The following is a 26784-nucleotide window of genomic DNA, read 5'->3' as shown; positions in this document are numbered from 1 at the left end:
TACAATTGTGTTTGGTTTCAGCATGATCATCTTTCCCAGCCTCAAGCGAAGAAAAAAATACCGGAAAAAAAAGAACGCCCTTGGCGGCACACCGAAACGCGAAAATTTCCCGGAATAAAATCCAAGATGATATTTTCAGCGCTATTTTTAGCCCTGGGACTCTCAAGCGCTTGTAATGCGCTTGGTTTCATTTTTTGCGTGCTTTCCGGATCGGTATGATCCTCAAAAATCTCAAGATTTACTATCATTCAACACTTCGGCCCTTCTTCAATTACGGTACGTCACAAATCTGTAATTTGAACGCGTTTTGAAGCTGCAGTAATCGTTTTGCTAGTATCTCGATGAAACCGGACTGTTCTTGCGAGTAAAGATTACAAGCGCTGAAAATCAATCAAGCCGTTTTCGAGAGGTTGAGGCCGTGCGAGATGAAAAACAAAGGTTGCTTTGCCCACTGCCCATAACACTGGCCACGTGGAAGGCGTTTCAAGCGTTGGAGAAACAACAAAATCGGTAGGTCGTTTTCCTTCGCTCTTACAAATAGGCAAGGACGCATTTTACACAGGAAAACGTTCAAGTTAGTATCCTCGTGTCAAGTTTCTGTTGCGCAAATTTCGCGTGATTACAAGTTTCGCAACTGTGTATCGGTGAATCGCGCCGAAACATTCATCAAGGACGAAACCAACAGCTTTCGAAACTCGAGCCACAACAGACAATTCGAAACATGTCTCCTTGAGCTTCTAACCGGAAATTGGCTTTTACTTGCTTCAATACTGTTAAAATCAGAACTCTGAATTTGCTTTGTATGTTTTTTGAAACAACTCGGTTTTTCCTCCGGCAAACGCACGCAAGAGTTTGTATACATGATTTGGTTTCTCTCAGCTCACAGCACGGTGGTCTACCTCTCAAACTGTGTATCGGAAGAGAACTAAGCGATTTTGTGATAGATATGGTACAAAATTACTGGTAGGTATACGTTTCAGTTTTAAAATTTCTTTACCATTTAACATGTTATTGTTATAAACCAGTTGCCACTTTATCGACGTTAACTAGAGCCTGCGGCTCACGCATAAACAATTTGATGAATTCCAAGCGTGGTTTCGCAAAGAATCATTTAAATCTAGCTCAATGCACTATAATCTTCCGTAGCTTCACCGGTGATAACCTTTAAGCCTTGTTTAATACTTTATTTTAACGAGAGAATTTTGCTACATTTCCATCGATCGCTTCGTTTCTTGCAATATCGGGCGGAGTTTTGTTTTGGTCCTATATTGCCCCAGGACATGTGTTAACTCAATTATAGCAAGACGAAATATTGAAATCACGTCAACGAGCTTCAACTCTCACGAATTGGAGGAAAGATTGCACTGATAATCGTGCTCTGTTTTTTAAATATTCCATTTTAAAATTTTAAAGCTATATTTTTGTCTCCGGTCCGATTAAAGACACCAGACACGAAAATAACTACAATAAACACCCTTTACGTCTTTATGAAAACTTCATTGTCAAAATTACCTACCCTGTCCAAATGCACGCTAAGTCGTGCTTAGTACAGCTTAAATGTCTTAAATGCACAAAGAACAATGTTTATGTTTGCTGAAAAAAAATATGTTTATGTCAAAGTCAATTTTGATCGCCAACCAATATTCTCGAGGATATGCCGGGATATTGTAAATACTTGAAAAATAAGACAAGTGCCTTTGGTGAAATCGCATTGCATTATACGAGAAACAAACGATAACAATACCACTGAAATGTCTAAAATGCAACATCTGTTTTGTATTAACTGTCCTCTTCGCTGTGAAAATAATTTGTTGAAATCCCTGGTTGTTATTAAACAGGATTAGATTAGTAAAATTGGAATGGCAACTTAGTGTGTCTGTCGTTTTAAACCGTATTTCCGGCGATCGCGCCGGCTATAAAAGCTTAGGAGCCATAGTATTGTATTTTTGTTCCGTATAGGGGGCGGATACGAGACTTAAAATACTGAAACATACACCATAAAAACAGTAAATAAAATCATATTAAACGAAACAAAGTAAAATGAAGCTAAACTTAAGATTTATCAGGTATTTTTGCCGGCTTCGTTCTAACTTTTCATTTGGCCAAAAAAATGCAGAAAATGTATGACTACTTACTACAAAGGAAATGTGTTGACAGTGCCCACATTAATCTTGTTCAGTTCATTCATTGTAGACTGAATTGAAGTACTGAAGAATTTTTCTGTTATCTAGTAATTGGATACACATTCCTGACTAAGTCTTGGATGGGCACAAGATCACAAACACACTTGCAGAAATGATTGGATTTGATAAGATATCCAACTAATGCACATGTATGTCTAAAACTACTTCCAAATAGCGCCATTCGTTCATTGACTTCATTTGCAAAGTTGACCAAACTTGACGGTCTTCAATGGAGATTCAAAAGCAAGACCAGTTTAGCAGGTTATTGAGGGATATTCGAGGAGAGTTCTATTTGCCAGTGTAAGCTTTTCACATTTCAATGATTGTTTTTTGAATGCATCAGTTTGTTTCAATGATCGTATCGACATTTTCTTACTTTTGAAAGAGGCACTGAGTCCCAGGTCATTCTCGCTCTCAAGCACTTTCTTCAAAAGGTCAAGTCATGTTTACATTGAGTGTGCACTTTCCTCCAAAAGTGCTTCAAAAAGAAATCGAAATAACATGTCTAAAGGTCTTGAAACCTTACTTTTAAAATATAATAACCACAGTATTTGCTGTGCATATTATGTAAATATCATGGATGAAATGTGGTCACTGTTTTGGCTTACTGCATGCGCACACGCTGACAGCGAAAGTGAAAAGTAGGCTCAGAATTCGACAGCGGTATAGGGCTTAAAAACGAGTTGGGCTGGGGACGAGAATGGCTGTAGCGGAAATTTCACTTTTTTAAAAATTCTCGAATCTGCGATGTCGAGAAAATGTCGGGTAAGAAGGTACGTTTAATATTTGAAAAGATAGAGCCTGGCAGGGATTATATCCGGGAGGGGAAATAGCGCAGTGAGCTTTTAATTGAAAAGGGTTTTCTGTGAGTTATGACCCTTTGATCGAAGGTACTCATAACTAGGGATATACTGACTCCGAATAGCCAGCGTGAAGCCGTCTCCTTTTTCCTTTGTTGCACGCGAAGGAAATTCGAGACGGATGCACACAGGCTATTCATGAGTTCATGTGTGTGTGTTTTTTAATGTATTGAATCGTTTTGTTTTCTTACCTCCACACAGTTATGACGTCAGAGGAAGAAACAGAGAAAATGTCCGCGCAAATTGTCAGCAAGGAAGAAATGGCTTCGTCTTCACCTGAGTAAGTAAATTAGAGCAATAATTTTCTGTAGATAAACAGAAAAAATCTGACATTAATTTAAGCGGTTTTCAATTTGCTGTCAAAAGAAAAAAGGTTTCTCTTCCGTCTTACATATACAAGTGCTGTAATTTGTTGAACATAAAAGTCACGCAACGGGCTGTCTCTAAACCAATCAGACAGTAGGACGCAAAAATTGACCTTTACACCGTCACGTTCTCCCACCGGTTGTGTGTTTGATTGGTCCATTCCGTGTTCGGTGTTTTGCGTTGAGCTAGTCACGATAGGTTTTTTTTCTGATTCATTGGATGAGATAGTGGCGCAAGCTTTTTTAACCAATCACTGAGCGTAGTAATGAAAAACCAAAGTAAACGCGGATTACTTTAAACACTCAGGTACAAATAGTTCTATAGTGGTTTTCTAAATAACTGTCTGAGGTAAAAACGAAAGGCCAATCACAACAAACGCAGGCATCTCAACGAACCAATCAGAACTCGAAGAATAAACGTGCAACCGGTGCAAACCGCGGAAAAACGCGCGGGAACCAAGTCACGACAGATATTTAAAACCGCTCTAGCTTTTCAAGCCGCAAAAGTGACCAACTGATTTCTCCTCAATTATCAATGCATGATATCAAGCATGCTTATTATGAAAATTGACATAATAATCAGTAAAAATAATCAAATTCTTCCAAATAGTTGTGAGGATTTCGTTTGAAACCATATGTGTATTTTGAGACGAGGCTCGGCCTCTGGGCAAACCCGAAGCATCCCGCCGCGCGCGAGAAAAAAAATCTCTCAAGTTCGCCCGTATGTCTCAATCTCTTTTGAAGTTTCAAATCGCAATCATCCTTGTTCCTTTTGGGTTTATTATTTCTCTTTTGTGTTTGTATTTACTGTTGTTTGAGTGGACGGATGTACACACGCTAGCTAAACCATTGACTCACGAAACATTACGTGCAGAAAAACAAGCTACATCAACAACTGAAAGAATGCCTTTCATGCAGATATCCAATTTCCTTTTTGCGTTCACGTGCCTACGCGCAGGCTACAGTGAGAACAGCTGTAGTAAAAAGAAATAAAGAGGTGTATTGCACAAGAGGCCACTCAAAATATGGATACCAGATGAAGTAGGTTCTTAGTGGGGGTTGCCTATCACCTTGTGGAACTAGGCCACGAACTGTTTTTTCTAAAAAAAAAACTACCCTACTATTGTCTTGGCAGAGGCAATTGCTTATATAAATGGGACAGCCATTTTCTCTCAACTGGTAATACGTTTGTCGCATACGACGGTGAGCTGAAATCGTGCCTTCTCAATCGTCCTTTACAACTGTCAAGCAAAAACTCACCACAAATTGATCGTAATATCCGGGTGAAAGAGTAAAAAATGCAGACGTGTTCATGTAGATTAGAACATATGTCAATATTTATACTGGTTTTAAAATGGTACATAATCGTTTACCAAATGGTCACATACTTTAATTTTAAACTAACGTCGGACGACGTTGTGTAATTGAAAGAAAGCAACGTTTCTTTCATATTTTTTGAAGGAAGGGGAGGGGGATTGTTGCTTTCAGAAATTTATTAAGGAGATCCAAATTTGTGGCGATTATCGGAAGGTCTCGGAATAACTTTCGGAATTCCACGGTACACAACTATGACTCAAAACAAACACTGTACAAAAACCTCTTTAACAAACAATTTGAGAGCAGTAATTTCTCGTAGTTGTATATATGACACGAAATTAAATGTTTAAAACTGAAACCTGGATATTTACAGAGGTGCAAACCCTAAAATATATGTTATTAGAAAATAAATTTTGAACTTAAGAGGAGAGACTCGATTTTGCGATTTTGGCCTTCGTGGGAAAAGGACTGGGTCCTGAGATGCTATGTTTAGTTTGGAAACCAGCTCGTTGACCCATGATGACCTTTATAGAAGGCAAAGAGAATATGCGAGAATTTTCCCACGACTAAGAGAAATTGCGAAGACTTTAAGGAATAGGTAAGTGTCTCTAACCGAACGATACCTAAGTCTTTAGTTTTGTACAAAAAAACTACTTAGATGCCACTCTCCGCATGTTCCGCCTTTGAGAATGCTAAACGAGGGATTTTGTCCAATAACCCAGGTGGCAAATTTGTAAACGAAGGTAATTGATCATGACAATTAGACAAGACCAGAACTAATAATCTTGCAGTTACAAACGTAATTTAATTTTGTTGCTTAATGTTGTCAAGATTTTCTGCCGACCATCTTCACAGTAGCAAGAGTAAGCGAAATTTGGCGCCGCATTTTGTCTTTTAACTCTTAACTGACTCTTAGTGATCAAGCTCGAATTTCTTTTTGAGATACGGTTGCATTATTAAGCAGACAATTTAGGAGAATCACGAAAATCATCAATTAGGAGATACTGTCTTGTAATATAAGCAGATTCTGCGCACAAATGAAAGAAATGTGAGAAACTTAGCAAGAAAAATTTATTTGAGCTTGGCAAGAAACAAAGCTAACAGGCAAGTCAGGTCGGTCAAGGTTAGTTCATAAAAGTGAATACACAATTACGTTATTTATAGTTTGGCGTGCTGGCATTGTCTAGCATGTTGCTCCCGCAGTTTTATTCTGGTATTTTTAACTTATGACCCTTTTAACTTAATATTACTTCTTTTACAAAGATGAACTAAGTAAATCAAGTTAATCTAGACTTGATTTTGCAGCTTGTGTTAACTATTCAGCTTGCATTAGCTAATTTGTATTTCCAGACTTTTTACCGCCCTTGACGCGAACCAAATTGTAACCTTTGTTATTTTAATGAACATTTATCAAAATCATTGTTAAGTAAATGCCAAAGATGGATCAATGATTTAACACGGAAATAAGATTCCTTTTGCTGCCAGTTCGATTTTTCACACTCCTTTGTAGACTTTGGTTCCTGCACGTGTTTCAAAGAAGTGTGATTCAAATGAGCTTGCTTTCTTTTGTGACTATTTCAAAAAACAATGATTGTTTATTACTAGGCAGCTGTAAAGCATTAGGACATAACGTCACAGTCTAATGGTAAGAAATTTTATAGTTGATCAATTTATTTCTGCGCGAGCCATAGGTCGTGTCACGTGACGAGACACCTGGCGCCATTTTCTGCGCCTTATCCTGAAATTAGAAAGCTATTTTTAAAGAAGCAACGTCACGGACAACTTAACCTGAAAAAAAATGGCAAATTTTTCAAGTTTCGTTTTTTTTCTGCCTTAGAAAACTGCAAAATGACTTAAAATACTGTGACATAGCTCCTTTAAACCGATAAATCGGCCGTTTATTACTGGACTATTACAAAAAGATACCTTAAACATACAAACTCTGCCTTTCTGACTCAAGTAAACAAAGCATCGGAATGTTTCAGTATGCGTACAATTTTGTGCCTGAGTGTTCATAATTGGCCCGTATTGCTCGAGGTTTACTTTTTTTAAAAACAACGTCTGTAACTTTGAGAAAATTTGCAAGGCCACGTGCCTTTATAGTCAACTGAGCGAAAGAAGTTTATTCTGTAATATGCATAAATATAACCTTTCATCCACAATCACACATACTCGACTTTTTCCTAAGGGTTCTCGCGAGGTTTCGCCTTGTTTCCACTCATATATCTTAGCAAACCTCCCTTTTATATCAATAACTTTTACACTTGACTTTCTTTGGTTCAGTCTTGAACCTGTTTAGTTTGCAGACCACATTCCGTCTTTTTTTCTTTTTTCAACAATTCACGTATTTTGTTTTTGCTTGCCTTAATTTTAAACTTTTGATAGGTTTCCCGAAAAGTAGGACATTTGCAGAAATGTAGCTGTTATGGAGATCGAGCCATATTAAAATCTTTTCGAGAAAAAAAAGATTTGCTACTTTCCCAGTTTGAATCTTTTTCGCGATCTTTCTCTATTTTCCTTTACTTTTCTGAAGAAGGTTTTTGGCTTTTCTGTAGCTCCATATGAGTTTATCCACAAGTAAACTGTTGGACAATAACTGTATTGTGTCTATCGGTCTGCCTATCGCCTAATTACTGTTGGTAAGCACTTGTCGTGCACACAAGACAAAAGAACAAAAAAAGCAATATTGCACACAAAACGTATATATTGGCGAGCAGACCCCAAAATAAATTCCGTTGACGCAGACGCTACTTCATATCAGAACAAAGTTCGTCGGACTGCTTGAAACATTTAGTAAATGTACCGATTGCTTGTGAAGAAACGAATGTTGTTAAATTTATTACTGGCTCGTGCGCGCGAGCGACACCAAGGTCATTTTAGCCTACAGTCAGAGCTGAAATTTTGAAAACAAAACAGTAAAAGCCACTTAGGTCACTTGCTTACTCAGTCGTGAATCAAACAATGTAAACTTGTCAAGGGAAACGACATGCTCTATTGGCACTAATTAACGAGGCGACAGACAGAGTTTCACACATCCTGCGTGTTGCAACACTAAATAATTAACAGTATTCATAGCGTGCTGCTGGTCTTGATACGAAACTGCAGAGCACCGGCTCACAAAGCGTAAAGAACTGGATTCGAAAATTCGTCGTTCACTCAGGTAACGCAAATAGCTTCCCATTACGATGAATACCTAGCTAAAAGCAATACTAAATTTCAATACACTCGTGGTGTATATTGCAGACGTAACCGTCCTTGTGACTGTCTGCTGTGTGAAAAACATTACTTTAGTTTGCTTAACTCTCAAACTAGAATTTCAATCCTAAAATGAGATCTACATGTAACTCTGTTTTATTGCTCAGTTATTTCGTATTTGCGTCAATGTTTAGCGTAGTTACGATTACAATATAGTTCTTGAAAAATACTAAAATTTTGCGTGCAGTTTGCACATTTCCTTCTAGTTCTGCGGTGAAAATAGCGACTGGAAAATTGTTAAAGAGACATGGCAAATGGGTTGGAGTCGCAACCCGGGATGAACAAGCTTCCTGTCTAAAGGAAATAACGATTATTTAGCCAGCTTATGCTACGGAAAGCTGAGAGGTTGTTTTGTGATTGATCTTGTAAAGAAAGCTTTACATTCATCCACATCGACAAAATGTTAATTACTAACCCATATAAGCGAGTATCGGTACAGACGTAATGTACACTTTTCACTAGTGGAGTCGAGAAAGTTTTAAGCGTCACTTCGTTTAAATATTACTGAGAAGGTCTCAACAATGCACTTGACAGGGCTACTGAATACGTTTACATGCGGTTCTTAAAACGTCTTAACACAGATAATTGCTAATCGTTTAACAATAAAACTAAAGCTTCTATACTCGTAACAGTTGCGGTTTTTATTAAGTTATAGCCTTAAGCTTTACTTAACTTGATGCTGCTTTACAAACGCACGTCGCTGGAAAGTTTATTTATCGAGCCACTAGTTCAATTGGAATTCCTAGCGATGTTGCTGTGATTAAAATTTTCATTACAGATGATATCAAAATATCTGATCTACCGTCTTTGTTAGGGAGCTTGCGGAAACGTTTCTAGTGATTCAAGCCACGCGTGAAAAACCGCGAAAACAAAAGCTTACCGTTTATCATTTGTAATCCGAATTAAAATTTTCATCAACAGTAGGCTTACAGCGAAACATCTTTTGTGAAAATTAATTGTACAACTTAGCGCACACAGCGAAACCCACGCAAATAACAGCATCACTATTCAACATTTTCTGTTGACGTGTCAGAATTGTAATGATTTTTGGTCGTTTACTGACTTAAAACACTTACGGACGATGTACTAATTAGTTCTTATGTCTTGTGTATAGTAGTAATATATTTCAACTGAGGTTTAAACTTGGGCAAACAGTACTGTCGAGACCAGAATGCAAACAAGTGACTGTCTGTATATGTAAAAGAGAAATGTCCGGGTAATTAGAATCAATTTAAATGGGGCTTGAGAAAGGCCGGACGGAAAGATCAAATGAATTTAAATAGATTGCAATATTGATAGCCTAGAATTTGGGCACGTATTCTGTTTTCGTTTCCACGACTGAGTGACTGTTTTCGTCTTAACATGAGGCTGGAGTGTACTCTAATATTTTACCTCAAACTGATAGTCAAGGGCATACAGCTAAATAGGACCCAGTCGCTCGCCGAGTCAGACTGACTTGAGCAGGCGGACATGAATCGCAAATAAATGGAAAATCAGGTAAAAACAGTTTATGGAGAAACCGGAATTTCGCATGCACAGCTTTAAAAATAGTCCCTTTCGGAACGCCAATATGGCTTACGTAAAAACCGTCGCCATTTTTAGCTGTAATATGGCGGACTGCCTGGTGCCCGGAACTGACCTCCGTCAGCAAGTCACCAAAAAAGGCATGCGGCTTATTGACTTCGAGATTATGGCCCGACTATATTTTACAGGAAGGAAAAAATGGAAAATCTCTTAAGAATATCTGCCTTTCTGCGTATCACGATATTCAAATTAAAGAAGGATCTTTGTGCAACCAATAAAAGAAAAACATTTTTAAACAAATCATCGCTTTGCTATCCACAATTTCTGTCTATCAGAACATAGTTTTCTGCGGATTGTAGCGCCAAAGTGTGATAACAACGGTATGTTTAAATACTATTCTTATTAACTTCTCAACTGCGACACAACCTGACCGAATTGATATGAATATTGGCATAATTCTATATACTTTTAGTAAGTACGGAGAAACACCGTCAGTCAGTTTAAATTGTGATTTCGAGACGACCAGAAAATTATAAGATCATGAAAATATCCGACATTAGTTTTTGTGTTTTAGATTGAGAAATGAGAAGGAAGTGAGCCTTGACGGGACGATTAGAACGAATATCAATATGAGTAAACTTGAAAACATTTAGCTTACATTTTCAAGTTTGTTTCATAGGAAAGGGAAGATTTCTGTTTACTTTTAAAGGAAATATTTCATTTTTAAGTGAGTTTCTTCAGCTTGAATCGGTGATTGGTTTGATTGCTGCTTGTTTGACTGACTGATGATTGACTGACTGTCTGACAGACTGACTGACTGACTGACTGACGAATGGATGGAGAAACTAAATCTATCGTCTGATTGCGATGAATTATCGATTGGATTGGCTGACAGATTGTGTGTTACTAAACAAATAGATTCCATTTGGCAGTGCGCCTGTACTAAAATTATGCACAGATGACGTGACAAGAACGTGACACAAACAAAGGAGTAAGCCACGAGACCAAGTCGTGTGTGACGTGACTGTTTTTTTTTTTTTTGTTTGACATTTTGATTTTCACATCAATGTACGCTAAAGTAAGTCCATAAAATATTCTGACATCAGTCATCAGCCGGGCCATAGAGCTCTCGTGCGTCAACTATATATGGGTTATTAGGCAGTTTAAGATACGCTACGGCGAGGTGCTACTACGGCTACCGTAACCGAAAAGGTCTGGGGAGAGTACGTCTCGGCAGTCCGCCAAATTTAGTGTAAAAGCAAGGCGAAATACAAAGAAACATAGGCTAAGGAGTTGAATAACACTTTTATTTAGTTTTCCACAGCCGAATGGCTTCGCTCAAAAATATATAGTTGTTGTTTGCTATGCTAGGACTAACAGAATAGTTCTGAGCGAAAGATTCTTTCTACAGCAGCAATACACAACAACACAACAACAATTAAAATCGATGAAATGTTTAATTTTAAAAATACGAATATCGCAAAGATTACCGAGTTATGAACTGAAATATACCAGTACTCACCGAAGCAAAATGGTAGCGGATACTTATACAGCTATAGTATATCTCCACTAAACTGTGAAGGCAAAAAAATCGCACGCTCAACAAGAGTATTTTTCTTGTCCATACCGACACTTGCACCGAACGAATTCGTCAAATTCAGGATAAGACTTTTTAAGCTTATGAGCGACAAACGCGACAATTGTTCGACTACAATTAAATTCAATGGATACAGTATTCGTTGGAACTCTTAAAATGCTGAGAAACCCGGCGAAAAAGGACAGAGAAGCGAATAAAATCCGACGTATTACCACTACGGCAAAACCTCCCGACTCACGTAGTCAGATTTCACTCTACGGCTGGACGTGACTGACTGACATGCGCAGTATCTTATATTTGGAGAAAATTACTTCCGGCAGCCGTAGTAGCGCCTCGCCGTAGCGTATCTTAAACTGCCTATTGACCAATAGTGAGGGCAAGATGGCTGAATATTGGCCAAAGGGTTTTTTTGCGTGTTCATAAACACTTGCACGTAAAAAGTAATAAGAATGAGGCCAATATCCAGTCGTCTTGACCGAACAAGTTTGGTCAATAGAGAATTTATTATACGGCAAAAAGAAAACCTTTTTTGCAGGACACAGCGGGCGATCCTGAGCAGGCAGATAGCCCCATCTTGCGCTCTCGGGTGACCAATCAAAGCACAGGACAGCTTGAAGAGCTAGCCAGTATAAAACTGCTGTAACCGCAATCACTGAAAATTTTAATCGCATTAGAGAACATAAGAATGGCTTTTCATGGTTTTGTGCAGCATTTTACTGCTGACAAAGCAGAAATGAACCAGCGTCAAAAATCCCGTTACGGTTTTCCGTACATTTTCTGTAATTAGTCTTGGGAGAATTTAGTTCTCAGCTATGTTTTTTTCCTGCGATGCTCAAATCGTTTCTTCTCATAACCTGTGCGTCTAAATCCGTTAAATATGGTTGAGAGAAGACAGTATTTAATCAATAATGTAATTAACCTCACACTAATAGTAACTAAGAAGGATTTTAAAATAAGGCAAACAGGAACGACGATGGCTAAAACTGGGAAAGATTGAGACAGATTGCAAACGAAAAACGTTGGCTTAAATGCACCAATTTGAAAGACAAGAACCCCACTAAACAGTTGTACAATTATAGCATTACGTGTTTAACCAATTAGATCACAGCATTTCATTTCGCACGTCACAAGCAGGGACTATTCCCGCATTTCTACACGTATCACGGATTTCTTACAAAAACGACGCAAATTCTTTATCATCCGTCGTTTTGTTACACTAAACTGATCGAATATTTCTTCTTAGCTCGAGCGAAGGAATAGTTCCCTTGGGAAGCGGGGGCGATAAAAATAATGCGCACTCGATTGTTTTGGTCAACGTGCTTATTGAATACACTTTGTTTTCCACTCAAGCGCGTGGCATTCATGGCCTAATTAGTTTATGATAATATGGTATTGTTAACATCACATTTCGGCTACTTGTACAATTTTATAAACAACGTTGTTTCCTTACATGTCGCTTCAAACAAACGGTAGCATCCACTTTCGCTACCTTTAAGTTGCAACGCTGCATATTGCTAGAATGAATGCTTTCAGGAACAAGCGAACGAGGTTAGTTTCGAGTTAATCTATTTGTTTTATGGTTGCTAAAGCCTCTTAGGCCTAAGCCGTATAAACAGGTTTTAAATAGTGTTTCAGCGATTAAGCGAATTTAATCGTTTGGGTCTTCACTACGCTCGGAGAACTAACGTTTGCTATTTTGTAGCAGTGCCTAGTTTTGGATCCATGCAATTTTGACGGCATTCAAGCTGTGACGAACGGAAACAAAACGACAACAAATTACATAGTTTACAAAGCATGTATCAATATTGCCGGGTATAAGATTTTACGTATGTAGTTCGCAAAGTAAATTAACTTAGCAGAGGTTTATCAATTCATAAGTACAGATCGCTAAAAAGGTACTTGACAACACAATATAAACGACTTCGCTCAACAAACGAAGCTAAACTGCTCGTATTTACAATTTTCCTCGAGGCGTGAAGAGGGTTTATAGCCTCAAGATTAAAATAATTGAGATGTCATCGACACTTTGAAAGTTGTACATAACTCAAAACGATGGTCACAGGAAAACTTGGCGGACGCCAAACTCTAAAATCGTCACTAATGCGAGACTCTAAGCCGGCTAACAGAGGGACATCTTCGTTGGAAAATTTTAAACCTGAGTCGTCGATCATGAGCGCTTTCATTCCATTTTGTTATTTCTTTTGTCTTTAAGCTGCGATTATAGAAGCAATGTTAAGTGGCATGATCTGTGATCTCGGTATCTTCATCCATTTTGTATCTTCAATTTTAAAATTGGGCGTTTTATATCGATACTTTAATTAAATTTTTTTTTCTAAAACGCAACCGAAAGGTCCATGTAAAATTACACCGTGACTCTGCAAATTCGTTTTTTCGTTTTGCGCACTAAATTCAAGGCTTGTTACTATTCCACAGATGTAATCAGATGTTATACCTTATTTTACATCATGCAAAGTCCCATTTGTCTGTTTTCTGTTGAGATATTAATTCTTTTGCCCAAATATTTATCATTAATTCTTGTGGAGCTCAGCTTAAAACAACAGATGAAATGCATTGAATTGTTCCCTTTGATTGAGTAACCAAACGCGTGAATTTTAAGCTCCAATAGGTACGTCATGACAGCATCCTCGAGTGTCGCGTTTATGAAATAATTGTTTTATTCTTACTTTGGTAGGAACCGTGAAAAAGCTCAACAAGGTCAAGACTTTGATCGTACATTCATAGAACATGAAGATAAAGAACGCAACCCGCTTGAAGCAAACAAAAAGAATGGAACAGAAAACGGTTCGTATTCTGAGAACGGTGTAAAACTTAAAGAATTAACATCTGAAATGACAAGCTTAGGCCATCGCCTGCAGTCACAGCTGGTTTCTCTACATGAAACAGTTTGTAAAGAAACAGAGGCTTCGAAAGAGGGTAGCAGACTCTATGAATTGTTCTCCCCTGAGTTGGTTGAAAGGCTACAAAACAGCACCACTGACCTTAACTGTGAGGTCAAGGTCCTAGAGAGATATTTAGGACAAGTGCAAGAATTGTTGACACTTCAGAATAAGAGGAACAATGGATTTAACAGCTTGAATGGAGTCCCGTCCCGCCAGGAAAAGAGCCTGTCCTTGAAAGAACTTGAAGCGAATGTCGATGGAGTGAGTAAGAAGCAAATTACAACGAACGAGGAGAAGAGGTCAGCAAGCGACATGTTGAAAAATCAGCTACAAACTAACGGAAGCATAGACCACGAGGACGGGAAAAACAGTGATGGTTTAACAAGACTTGAAAGATTGGAATTAGACAACCAAAACTATAAGAAGCAATTGAAAATAATCAAGGACAAATTGAACGAGCGTGGGCTTTTGGACGAAGAGCTGGCTTCACTGATAAATGTCGAATCTACTCTTGATGCCAAACGCGGAGATGTATCTGCTTTATCTGAGCTTGCCATTCTGCAGAAAGAAAGAAAAGTTCTGCTAGCGACAGTAAATAGACTGCAAAGCCAACAGAGCAGTAGCGAAAAGAAAGACAACGATATTGACACTTGTGATGCCGCGGTTCAGTGTAAAATTAACATCCTAGGACAAATGGCGAATCAAGGAGTTTCGCTGTCCAGTGAACTTGAAGAACTGCAAAAACGTGTGAACGACTTGCAAGCGGAAGTCGACGAGTTAGAGGAAGAAAATAAATCTCTGGAGGAAGAAACCGCCAAGTTGACGGAGGAAAAGAGAGTGCTTGAAGACAGCGCGGACAAGTTGAGAAGTCAAATAACCGACGCGTTAGATTCTAGCCTTGAAGAAATGGAGCATATACAACGGGAAAAGGAAGCGATTCAAAGTACGTTAGAACTTGTGGAGTCAGACAATAAAAAGCTACGTGGTAGCTTTGTTGAACTTTCTAAGAAGAATGCGGATCACTTAGAGTCTGTTCTTGATGAAATAGAAAGAAAGGACTCCCTAGAGGACGTCGTTGACTATTTAAGTACCGAAGTTCAAAAGCTCAATGAAATCAATAGCCAAGCAGTGAACGGTGTAAGCGAAGCGTGTCCCCCAAGGGACACAACGCAAAAATTTCATAACTCAAGCCTTTTGAGTGAAATCAAGACATGCAAAGAGTTAATAGATTCACAAAGAGCACAAATACGACAACTTCAAGTGGACAAAAGAGATATCGAAGACAGTTATATTAATCTTAAGAGAGAGGTGGTCATTCTACGGACGAAGCGAGGCGAGAAAGTACCACTGGAGTACAAACGCGACGAAAACGGCACCGGTATGTTACCAAGACGAAAGACTTCGGTCGAGCGCTGCGAGTTTCTTAAACAAGACATTCTACGCCTCACCAAGCGCGGGACTGATCTGGAAAATGTTATAAGAACGTTAAAGTCTGATAACTCCAACTTAGAAGAGGAAAAGGTTTGTTTGCTCGACTCGTTGTATCATCAACTCGAAAAGAACGAAGCCCTCGAGGTGCAAATCGATAAACTCAAGAGTGTAATTAAAGAATACAATGGCGCTAAAGAGATGGAAGATTCGTCAACAAATCTCCTACTCAATAATAAACAAGATTTAACGACAAGTGATCGGGATAAAGATGTAAATGGAAACGTTTTGGCGAGCGAGAATTTCGTTCACGTTTGTCCACAAGAAAGCGAAGATGTCGCACGCGAAAATGGAGAGACTGTTGACGAGTCACGAACGAAGGAGCTTCGACTTAACGAACAGTTGCAAAGTTTACAAGAGCGTGTACTTGCGATTGAAAAGGAGAAAGAAAAAATTCAACAACAACTGGACGTGAGCGTCAAAAACGAAAAGGAGCTTCGAGAGCTGGTGTCGCAGTTGAGGAACGAAGCTACAGTGTCGAAAAATCAGTTGAAAAAGAACAAAGAAGTTTCGGACACGCTTCAAGAATGTCTTCGCGAGGCACACGAAGAGAAACAAGAGCTTGCCGAGTCTCTGGACGAAATCACCGAAGAAAAGACCGCATTAGAAAAGAAGGTCGAAATGACAGAAAACGAACTGAACGATTTGAAGGAGAAATATCTGCGTTTAAAGACTGAATTCGAGTCGGCTACAGTAGAAGGTGAAAATGCTGGTAAAGCCAAACAACAGATGAGCTCAATCCACGCGAAACTATCAGAGCTTTACGAGGCCCTGACAGATAAAGAAAAAGATAGTACATCTGAAGAACACGATGCTGGACTTCAAGAATCGATATCCCTGGAAGAGCAAGGCAATAGCATACAATCACTGACTGAAAAAGTCCACAAAGAAGTTATCCTTCTTAAGAAAGAGCTCAGGAGAGTGAAAGTCGAACAGGAAAAACTGAAGGCGAAAGTAGAAACGACGCAAACGGAGAAAATATCCCTGCAGAAGTACGTCCGAGAACTTGACGAGAAACGAAGGCAAGTGAAGAGTTTTATTGCAAAACTCACCGAGGAGAAAGAAGCGATGTCAGAGCAAATGGACGAAATTAGACAGCAGAAGACCAATTTAGCTGATGCTTTGGAAAACGTTTATCAAAGCAAAGAGAGCCTACAGTTTCAATTGGAAGATGCGTTATGTAAGCAGCACGAAAACAGCAAGTCCATGACGGAGACTTCAGCCGAGCTTCAAAGCTTAAAGAATTCGCTTTGCAGAATGGCTGAAGAGCGAGATGCTCTAAAAGAAGCGCTGCTTGAGACCACGAACGAGCTGCAAACTCTGAAAAAATCCGAAGCCAAGTGGAAAGAGAAAGTTACTGGTTCTCAAATTGAAGCTGATCAGAGTGTCGAGGAAGCCAGCGACGCAAAGGTCAAAGAAGACGAAAGTGAAGTTATCAATCGCCTGCATTTAGAGAACGATGGACTGAAGAAACAATTAGAAATGTTGAAGACAAGTCAGGCCTCTTCGCAAGAAGAAAGTTCTGAGGAGAGCGCTACGGAAGGAAGCCCTGTTGACTCGAGTGATGGTCTTGAAAAGCCAGTGGAATCCGGAGATGAAATACAACCAACAATGGCTTCAGAATATGGTAGCAGCCCTGCTGTTTATGAAACGGTCACGTCCTTCTTTAAAGAACCGCCCCATGATGACAAGGAGTTGTTAGTTCCAACTGAGACAGGTTCCTTGCTTCAAAGTGCGTCACCTGATGATCAACAAGCACCCGATGTACGCTACAATGAACTGTACGCGGAGAAAAAGACGCTTGAAGTGCAGCTGAAACGAAGCGCCGAAGAGATCGAACAACTCAAGAGCTGGTTTGATTCTCTTTTAGCTGAAAAGGCAATTATGGAGAAAGAGCAAGAACTGATGGCCAAAGAAAACGAAGAGATGTTACGAGATCTTGAAAGAGCTAAGGAGGAAGAAGTGAAACTAAAACAACGCCTTGAAGAAGTTTCAAAGCAAAAGCAAGATGAAGAGAAACCAGTAGAAGACATAAATGCTGTTGTAGAAGAGAAAACCAAAGAAAATGCAAAGCTCCGATGGGACTTGCGGAAACAAGAGGAAGCAAACAAGGAGATAACAGAAGCTCTTCAACTATCCAACATGCGCAAGAAAACTCTAGAAAGCGAAGCCAATGAATCGTGGGAAAGAGCTGGAGCGCTGGAGAAGTCTTTGAAAGCATCCAAACAAAAGCATGATACACTTTCTAAGGACATCTCTGACCTAAAGAAAGAAAAAGAAGAGCTTAACAAATCATCAGAAAAGCTCGCCGAGGATAAAAAGAATCTTCAGCAAAATCTTGACGCGCAGAACAAGAAGCTTGAAAACGTCGCGGCGGAAAATAACGAGAAGAGCAAAGAAGTGGCCCGGCTTTCAGAGCAAGTGAAAACGCTCGAAGAACAACTTCAAGAGAAATTGCAAGCCTTGACCGAGCTGGAGGAGAAATATGAGAATATGGTCAAAGAAAACGAAGATATTCACGCACTGGTTGATGAAATGAAAAGTGAGAGTGAAGCTCTGGACATTAAACAGGAGCAACTTTTAAACGACTACAGGTCTCTTGAGAAAACTCTGGCAAAAGCTAAAACAGAGAAGAGTGAAGAAGATGAAATTCTAAAATTGAAAGAACAAGAGTTGGAAAGCACTACTAAGGAGCTAAACAGTGAAATTGAAAACTTGAAAAGCTCGCTGAAAGCTGCTCAAGACAAGCTTGAAACAACCGAAGATGACTTGGAGCTAGTTGAAGAAGAAAAAGACGATTTAAAAGCTCAAGTTGCAAACTTCAAAGAGGAAAAGGCGTTTCTTGAAACACAACTAACTGAAGTAACATCAAAACTAGAACGCGCAGAGAAAGATTTACAGGATTTGAGAAATGAGCTGAAAACATTACAAGAGAAACTTGAGAAGGCCGAAAATAAAAATCGCGAAATCCAAGACGACAACAAGCAGCTTATCCAAGAACGAGCGGAGTTGACGTTGCAATTGCAAGAGGCGCTGGACGATAAAGAGCACACAGAGCATGCGCCGTCAGAATTAACGCCCGCGCAAGCTCGGGATGAAATGCGACTTTCGCGTGAAATCAGTGATGTTCGGAGTCTGATTGAAAAGCTTAGCCTGCAGAAAGAGAAGCTAGGAGCTGCGTTGGCGCACAAAGAAAAGCAGATTGCCGCTGTCACTGCCGAAGCGACCGAGAAAGCGAAGATGTTGGAGCACAAGGAGAAGGAAGCAGAGTCTTTGAGCCTAACAAAAGCAGAGGTGTCTGTGGCGTTGGAAATGGCGAAAGATGGTTCGGATAAACTTCTTGCGGAACTGGAGCGTGAGAAGATTCAAGTCGAAAGTCTGAGGCAAGAGTTGGAGAACGCGAACAAACAACATCGGAATAACCAACAAGATTTGACAGCCTGTGTCAGTAGGCTTGAAGAGGAGAAGAAATCGTTTACGATGGCTGAGAATAAATGCCGAGATCTTGAAAAGCGTTTGAAGAAAGCAGAGGAGGAGAATTTCAAGCTACAAGAGGAGAAAGTTGATCTAGAGGAAAGTTTAGAAGCCAAGACTGCTAATCTGACTTCCGTGGAAATGCTGGCCAAAGAAAACGTGTTGAAGTGGAAGAAAGAGTTGGATCAAAAAGACAAGCAGCTTCATTCCCTTAATCAGGACTTGAAAAAGTCGAACGTCTCTCTTGCGGAGATGTTGAGAGTTGTGGACGAATTGAAAAGCAAGATTAGTCAACTCGAGAAGCAGTGCAGTCAAGCTGAGAAGTCGCGCAAAGAAGTCATTGAAGAAAGGAACAATCTGCAAAAGAAGTTGAATGAGGAAACGGAAGCTAAGACAGCGTTGGATGTGAAGTTAAAAGAAATGGAGACGGCGTTAGCCAAACATCAAGAAGAAAACAAAGATCTACAAACGAGAATTGCGACAACTGACGATGAAAAGCTGTCCATTCAGAGAAAGTTAAAGGAGTTGGAAGACCAAAATAAGATCAAGGAAAAACAGCTAGGCGAGTTAAACAGAAGCAAACAATTCATGGAAAAAGAGCGCGAAAAGTTGAAATCGGAGTTGGCATCGCACAAAGAAAAACTGACAAAGAAGACTTCAAGTCTGGAAAAGATTCAACGTGAATTGAATGATTCAAAAGAGTTTATTCACAAAGGGAAAGGCAAATTCGATCAGCTAAAACTGGAAAACGGAGACTTGAAGATTGCTTTGGATAGTGCCGAGAGCAAGTCGAGAAGAGCCGAAACAACGGCTACAAAAACAAGGGAACAAAACGAGAAGCTAAAAGAGAAGCTAGAAGCCATCGAAAAAGAAATGGCCGCACTGAATTTAGCGTTTGCTGAAGCTCAAAGTAAGGAGCAAACTTTGCTGATTGAAATGAAGACAGAAACAGGACGGATCGAAAGTGAGTTGGAAAAATTAACTGGTGAATGTGAAATTCTAAAAGAGAAACTGGATGATGCCGCTGAAGAGAAGAGCGAACTCGAGCAGGAACTTGAGCTTGAAATTGATCAACGGAAGAACGCTGAAGATGAGTTGGCTAAAATTACCAAGGATCACGAAGCTTTGAAGACCTCCTCGCAGACAATGGCTCAAGATACTGAAAGCTTGAAACATGAGCTTGCCCGTGAAAAAGATGAAAAAGCTAGTATCGAAGAGGAATTGGATAAACTCAAGGAAGAAAACGAAGCTCTAAAACTATCGTCGCAAACGCTCGCTCAAGATCAGGAAGATGCTGGTAAACTGAAGGAAAGCGAAGAAATAATTTCTTGCGCTGAAGAAGGTATGCTTTCATCTGCGGCAGAAATGACATTCAGTTTAGAATCAGCCCCAGATAAAGAAGAATGTCTAGAGAACAAATTAGCGAAGCAACGTCAGATAAACTCGGAGTTAAACGAAGAGCTGGATGATCTGAACGATGAGAAAGATGAACTGAACGAAATTATCGAAGAACTGAGGTCCAAAACGAAGAAACTGCAAAGAAACGTGGATACTCTGATAGAAGAAAAAGAACGTTTGGAGGACAAACTGGACGAGAATACCAAGCACTATAAGGAGGAGATCGGATCTTTAATAGACAAAAATAAGGAGCTGTCGAGAAAGCTAGAGGTTTTACTTAAAGATAAAAATGCCCTTCGCGAAGAAATCAAAACTAAGGAACGGCAATACAGTGAAGCCTTAGAAGAAGGGAAAAAGTTAGAGGACGCGCTGGAGAAGAGTACGCAAGAAGTAAAACGTCTCTCAAAAGAGCTCGACTCTGAAGACGAAAAACGCGTTGAAGACGGGCTAGCGAAAAGCAAGGAAAGAATGAAGGAACTTGAATACAAACTGGATCAGTTGAGCCTTGAAAACCAGGAGATAATGAGCGAGCTGGCAGAGAGGAAGAACGAAAACGCGACTTTACGTTTAGCAGTGGAAGACGTAACAACGGCAAAAGAGGAGTCTGAGATGAAATCTGCAGCAGTGGAGAAGGACCTGTATGAGGAAGTAGATAAAGTACAACAGGAACTGAACGAGAAAAATAAAACGATCGCATCTCTCGAAGAGGAAATTGCTAAGTACAAATCTAGAGTTGAGCTAGAACAAGAAACAAAAGAGATAATGGCAGAAATATCGGAGAAAGAGCTTCAGGAAAAGCTCAATCAATTAAAAGAAGAGTTGGATGAAAAGAACAAAGCGATTTCCGCGCTTGAGAAAATAATCGGAAATTACAAACGATCAAGGCAGGAACGAGAACGAAAAATGCAGGATACGCTCGACCAATTACAAGAAGAACTGAGTGAAAAAGATGAAAAGATTTCATCGCTTGAAGAGGAAATTGCCAATCAGAAACAAGCGAGGCGGGAGCAAAAGGAAGACATCGACGGCGAGATAATGTCAGAAACGCCGGAGAACGATAGAATTATGAAACTGAAAAATGAACTAGCTGAGAAAGATAAGAAAATCGGATTGCTTGAAGAAGCAATAGTAGACGAGAAGCGATCGAGGTTTGAACAGAAGCAAGAGTTCAAGGAGAAAGAAGCAAGTTTGGCGACGGCCCGAGAAGAATTCCGCAAGACGTTGAAAGAGAGATGCGAAGACGAGGAACGATTAGACAGCATCAGGCGGGCGAACAACCGGCTTCAGGAAGCGCTGAATATCGCCAAGGAGAAGGAAAACAAACTGAAGAAAGAATTAGAAGAGGTGAAAGAGAGACAAAGATATCAAAACGTGATCATTCCCGAAGAGAAGTTGCAAAAGGCGTCCGCTGCTGACGTGTTGGAGAGTGGCGTGGAGAAAGTAACAATCACATCGTCCAAAGTCACTGAACTGAACCAGACTCCGCCGACAATGGAAACAGGTCAATCCGAGAAACAAACAGACGCTCTTGAAAATGCCAGAAAAGAAATAGCCACGCTGGAGTCCCTCGAGCAAGAGTTGAGAGGCGAGTTGAGAAAAGCGCGTGATCAAGTCTTCGATTTGCAGCTCGAACTTTCTGACGCGCTGCGAGCTTTGAAACAAAAAGAACGTCTACACGAGCAAGAGCGGAAGAGATATCAATCCACCATCGAAGAGATGGAGAAAGAATATACCAAAATGCGCAGTGAACTCTCGTCGATGCTAGCCATGGAAAAGAACAGGTCTTCGTTTATTACAGTTGTGGAGCTGAAGGGAACTCTACGAAAAGCCGAGTCGGATATGCTTGAAGCCGTTTCCAAGACAGCGGAATTGTTAAGCCGTGCTAAGAACGATATCAGAGAGAGCCGTCGAATCGAATCTGACAAAGACAGCGCTGAAAGGTCAAGTGAGCGAGCTCGAAGTTTTATCGAAAAATCTACGGAGGAGAAGAAAGAGCTTCTGAAGCAGTTAGATGAAGTTTGCAAAGAGAGAGACAGGCTTACGAAGAGACTCAAACGATCCGAAAATGCTCAGATTCTCTTGAAGCAAATCCTCAATGAGTCGCTTGTTGAAGTTGAAAGATTTAAGCGCCTCGTTGACTTCGGTGGCCAACATCAAAAAGGACGCTCGGCGAGTTTTGGCAGCCATAAGGTTGAAACAAGTACTCAAGAGTTGGAGACGCAGAGCGACCTGACGGCGAACGATTTAGAAGAAGCCGAACGTTTGAAAGATCGTCTTGAAGAATTGCGCATAAATATCAGAGGTTTAGAAGAGTGCTTGGACGAGGAGAGATCTAGAGGTGAAGGACATCTTCTTGATTACTTACGGGAGAAGAACAAACTGCACGCTGAGATCACCGCATTGAAGCAATGCGTTCAAGAATCCGGGAGGAAGAACGAGTCTTTGCAGTTACTGGTCGGCGAACTGCAAGGAAGATTAGAGTATGCGCTCAAGAAGAGAACCGCTGTCGAGAACGAGGTTTCGGAAGTTCGATACGAAGTGGAGAGATTGCGAACCCTTTCGTACGATGAACGAGCAATGAAGAAATCTCTGGAGCAGGCAAATGAGGAATTAAAGCGGTCACTTGATACGAAAGACAAGGACGGAAAAGTGGTGAAGGCGTCGGACAAGGCCAAGGAGTTGAAGAAGGAGAAAGAACGCTTGTCTACAGAAAATGAGAAATTGAAGAAAAACGTAAAGGAGCTGACTAAAGAACTTGAGAAACTGAACAAAGACAATTTTGCAAAAATCTCCGAAGAGCTGGAAAACGCCAACCATAACATCAGTGAGCTATTAAATGCCAAAGAAGCCGCGGAGAGTAAAAATAAGTCGATAGAGTCTGAACTTCAAGGAACAAAGAACAACTTGAAACTCTTAGAAAAGGAACATGTTGATATGAAGGATAAATACCAAGATTTAGAAGAAAAATGTAAAGGGTTGGATAGTGAAAGAGAGAAACTTGTCGAGGACGCACATTCGTTTAAAATGAAAATGGACAAGAAAAATCAAGAGCTCCTTTCCAAGCTCGAGGCGAAAGAACACGAAGCTATCTCCCTTCAGACGAGAGTTGAAGGTCTTGGTGCCCTTCAAAGGAAACTTGAGAGCGATGTTCGTGGCTTGGAGAAAGAGAAAGAGAATGTCGTGTCGCAAGTTCATTCGCTAGAGTATGACAAAGAACGTATTGAAGCGATCAACAAACAACAAAAGGCTGAGATAGAAAAACTTCTTGACACTGGTAGCCAAAAAGACTTAAACGATAAAGTCAAGAGCTTGTTCTCAGAGAACGACAGACTTGCAGAGGTGAACAAGAATCTGGAGGCAGATGTGAGAGAATTGTATAAAGACCTCGAGGCAAAAGGCGAAGAGAAGACTGGACTCGTTCAAGAACTACACCAGATGGCGTCCAAGATCAAACAGCTTGAGAAGGAGAAACAAAACGAAGCATCTCTCAAAGAACAGCTCGCCGAGCAGTTGTTAGAAAAAGACCAAGCCATGCAGACAAAGACCAAACTTCTGTCGAGCCGTTTAGACAGCGTCGTGAAAGAGACGGAAAATCTTAAAGATTCGACCGGTAGGATGGAGCAAATGGGAGTGGAGTACAGACGATTGGAAGATGAAAATCTTCAGCTTATAGACGCCATGGAGAAACTGCGTGAAGAGATTGTCAGTTTGAAAAAGGAGAATGATCTTCTTAGGAGAGCTTGTCAACAACTACGAGGCAGGAAGTCCATCACTGAAGAGAAATTCATTGCCGATACTTCAAATTCTGAAATCAGTAGCGAACCATTACCTAGGAAAGGCTCGTTGAATAAACCGTTAGTCCACAAATTCCAGCCCATCCAGGAAAGAGTCTCCGCAGAGGAAACACATGAATTGAATGCAGTGAATGGAAGAGAGAGTCAAGAACCTCGTCGCCGATCCTACGATCCTGTTCCAAGTGATATAAGACTTTCTAAAGGAACACTAGCGCCAATGCGCTCTTATACAGGTGAGGGTAGGGGCCGACAAATTCAACGAGGTCCCCCACACAAGCAACAACGATCCCACAGTTCCCCTGCAGTGAAGCGCTTTCCAGAGACACCACCAACAAGACGCGACGCAGCCCCAAGCCCAAAGGGCCCGTCTCCACCTTCTACAGACTCCAGCCGTAGCTCGGAGACCGACCGCAGTGTGTGCTCCAGGAGCTCTTATTGCAGTCCCATTTTGTCCCTGGTGGATACGTGCCCTCTTCATAGGAACCCCTCGACGGAACGTCCCCCGGTGCCAAATCAATGTCCCATTTGTAAGAAGGAGAGAAGAAGACCCGGTACGGTGCCTAAAGAATATGTGACTTTAGAGAAATACGTATAAATAACTTAAATATAAATATTATATAGCTTAACGGAACAGATTTTATACGGACGTTTTTAACAGTAACTCTCAATTTGCTCGTGCGCACTAAAGGGACTGTGACACGGCTATTTTAATTACGATTTGTCAAATTCTAGCCATGAAACTTAATGTTAGCGAAGAAATTACTTCTATGGATCTAAATGACAAAAACCATAGCTTCATTACAAACATGTTTGTGTCTCGGGCGTTTTGACTTAAAGTTACAAACAAACGAGATTAAATTTGAAAACTGTTCAGTCTAACAGTTTTTCAAAAACCAACATCGCAATCTGTTTCAATCTTTTTTAATTTTTGTCCATCTGTACCTTGTTTTGTATTTGCCGTGTTATTGAAATGTTTCTTCACTGTTTTAAGTGGTTATTTTTATACCTCACTCAATTTGGTGGCCATTTTCTATGTCTAAATTTGGCAAAAAATATCTGTGACACAGTTCCTTTAACCATTTAACTTTTCCTGCAAAGGCTTGGTCTAGCCAAGCGAGAAAAGAAAACCTCTATGAGCGGCGGATTGAATCTCAATTCCATGCTGACGCCAACTGTCAAACGTTTCACAGCCGAACAATGCATGAAAATCAGCTTCTCACGCGTACATGACGCGCTTATTTTGTCGATCGTGACGCTACCACAAAAGTGAGAATCGTACCCATCGCTACTAGAGGTTTTCTCACTCGTCACTTCGCGACTTGTTTTTGCCGCCTCGTAGCTCAAAATTGATTGGAAAGAGAAATCAATAGGAAACCTCTGAAACGTTAACTAAGATAAAATAAATCGACAAACAAAAAGATATTGAATCACGTAAAAAGTGTTAGAAACTACACTCTAATGTCAATTTTTAAAAAAGGTAATTTTTGGGTGGGTGTTGTGGGTTAAACAGAAGATGCTACATTACAGCAGTATCTCAGTAGAGTTTAGGATTTTACTCGTGTTATGCTTATGCTTATACATGCTTATGTCTATACACAAGTAGCATATTTTTCTGTTTTAAAATAGCTTTATCGTTTAGAGGTATACATCCTATGTTTAAGCTTCTAGGCAAAGTTTAGGTCATAAACTGTGGCAATTCTTGTCAACATTATTACCTGTATTTTACATTTATACCTTAATATTTCGTGCAAGAGAATTCCCTAGAATTTGCAGGTTTTTTCAGAGCCGATTTTCCAATTACTGTGAAGAAGAAAACATTCCCCGTGTTTTCAAAGGATCACGATAATCAATCACAATGCGTTTAGTTTTTATTCTGTTCATATATATATACTGTATAAAATGTAATCAAGAACACACGATTTCAAGTCCTTTTTAACAATTTTGAACATCAAAGCTTAAATCTTGAAATGACATAAAACATCGTTACACTGAATTTGGTTTCGTACCTGGCATAGCCTTGCTAAACAGTGTTTTGGTCAGAATATAATTGTATTCTAATGGCTCTCTAAGCCTTACATAAGTTTAAAAGCTAAGTTCAGTTCCGTTTGCGATATTTCTTTCGTTTTTTGGGGGCATTGCCGGAATGAAAATAAGCCTTTTACATATCTACACATGTTCTGTAACATACGTCTTTTTTAAAACAAAATTCGGTTAACTCTTTGAAGTTTTGCTTGCCGATGAGAATGAATATAATCACGAAAGCGGACGAGGTCGGAGCCGTAAACCAAAAGTTAGTTTTACCTTTTTCTGTCTATATTTTCTTCCGGTCAGTTTCCAAAACAATACCCTTATTTTCTGTTTTCTTACAATTAAAGATACATTATTTTAGAATTTGAAATAATGATATTCTAGCACCGACGGGGGGGGGGGGGGGGGGGGGGGGGAGGGGTAAACATTTTTGCTTCACTGATGTAAGGCCAAGTAAAAAAAAAATTCTCGTCCCCGCCCGCTTCATTTTTTAGGGTCGCTTCTCTTTTTTTAATATTTGGTATTGGGAAAGTCGAAACGAACAAAAACCAAAAGGCGTTACTCTTAATAAGTACAAAGAAAATTCTGTAAGACATGGCTT

General features: G+C 40.0%; 1 protein-coding gene across 4 annotated transcripts; it reads left to right on the top strand.

Moving 5' to 3' along the window:
• Positions 1–293: 293 nt before the first annotated feature.
• Positions 294–26573, top strand: LOC144647220 (uncharacterized). 4 transcript variants are annotated; one of them, XM_078506985.1, is made up of 3 exons: positions 294–510; positions 3245–3323; positions 13794–26573. In XM_078506985.1, the coding sequence occupies exons 2-3, from the start codon at positions 3247–3249 to the stop codon at positions 24748–24750; spliced, it is 11034 nt and encodes a 3677-aa protein (XP_078363111.1). In that variant the 5' UTR covers positions 294–510; positions 3245–3246; the 3' UTR covers positions 24751–26573. The 4 variants fall into 4 exon arrangements, with proteins under 4 accessions (XP_078363111.1, XP_078363113.1, XP_078363112.1 ...); XM_078506987.1 differs by lacking the exon at positions 294–510 and adding an exon at positions 942–963; XM_078506986.1 differs by lacking the exon at positions 294–510 and adding an exon at positions 2465–2483.
• The last annotated feature ends 211 nt before the right edge of the window (positions 26574–26784 follow it).

This window comes from Oculina patagonica, chromosome 3, assembly GCF_052425735.1.
Source record: "Oculina patagonica isolate OP01 chromosome 3, crgOcupat, whole genome shotgun sequence".
NCBI lineage: Eukaryota > Metazoa > Cnidaria > Anthozoa > Scleractinia > Oculinidae > Oculina > Oculina patagonica.
Note: the sequence above shows the minus strand (reverse complement) of the source record. Positions and strands in the feature narration are given on the sequence as shown.

Excerpts from the sequence above, each read along its gene's own strand:
- LOC144647220 (XM_078506985.1), top strand. The coding sequence starts at position 3,247 with ATGACGTCAGAGGAAGAAACAGAGAAAATGTCCGCGCAAATTGTCAGC. Across the intron at positions 3,324-13,793 it reads ATGGCTTCGTCTTCACCTGA|GAACCGTGAAAAAGCTCAAC; the intron begins GTAAGTAAATTA and ends TTACTTTGGTAG.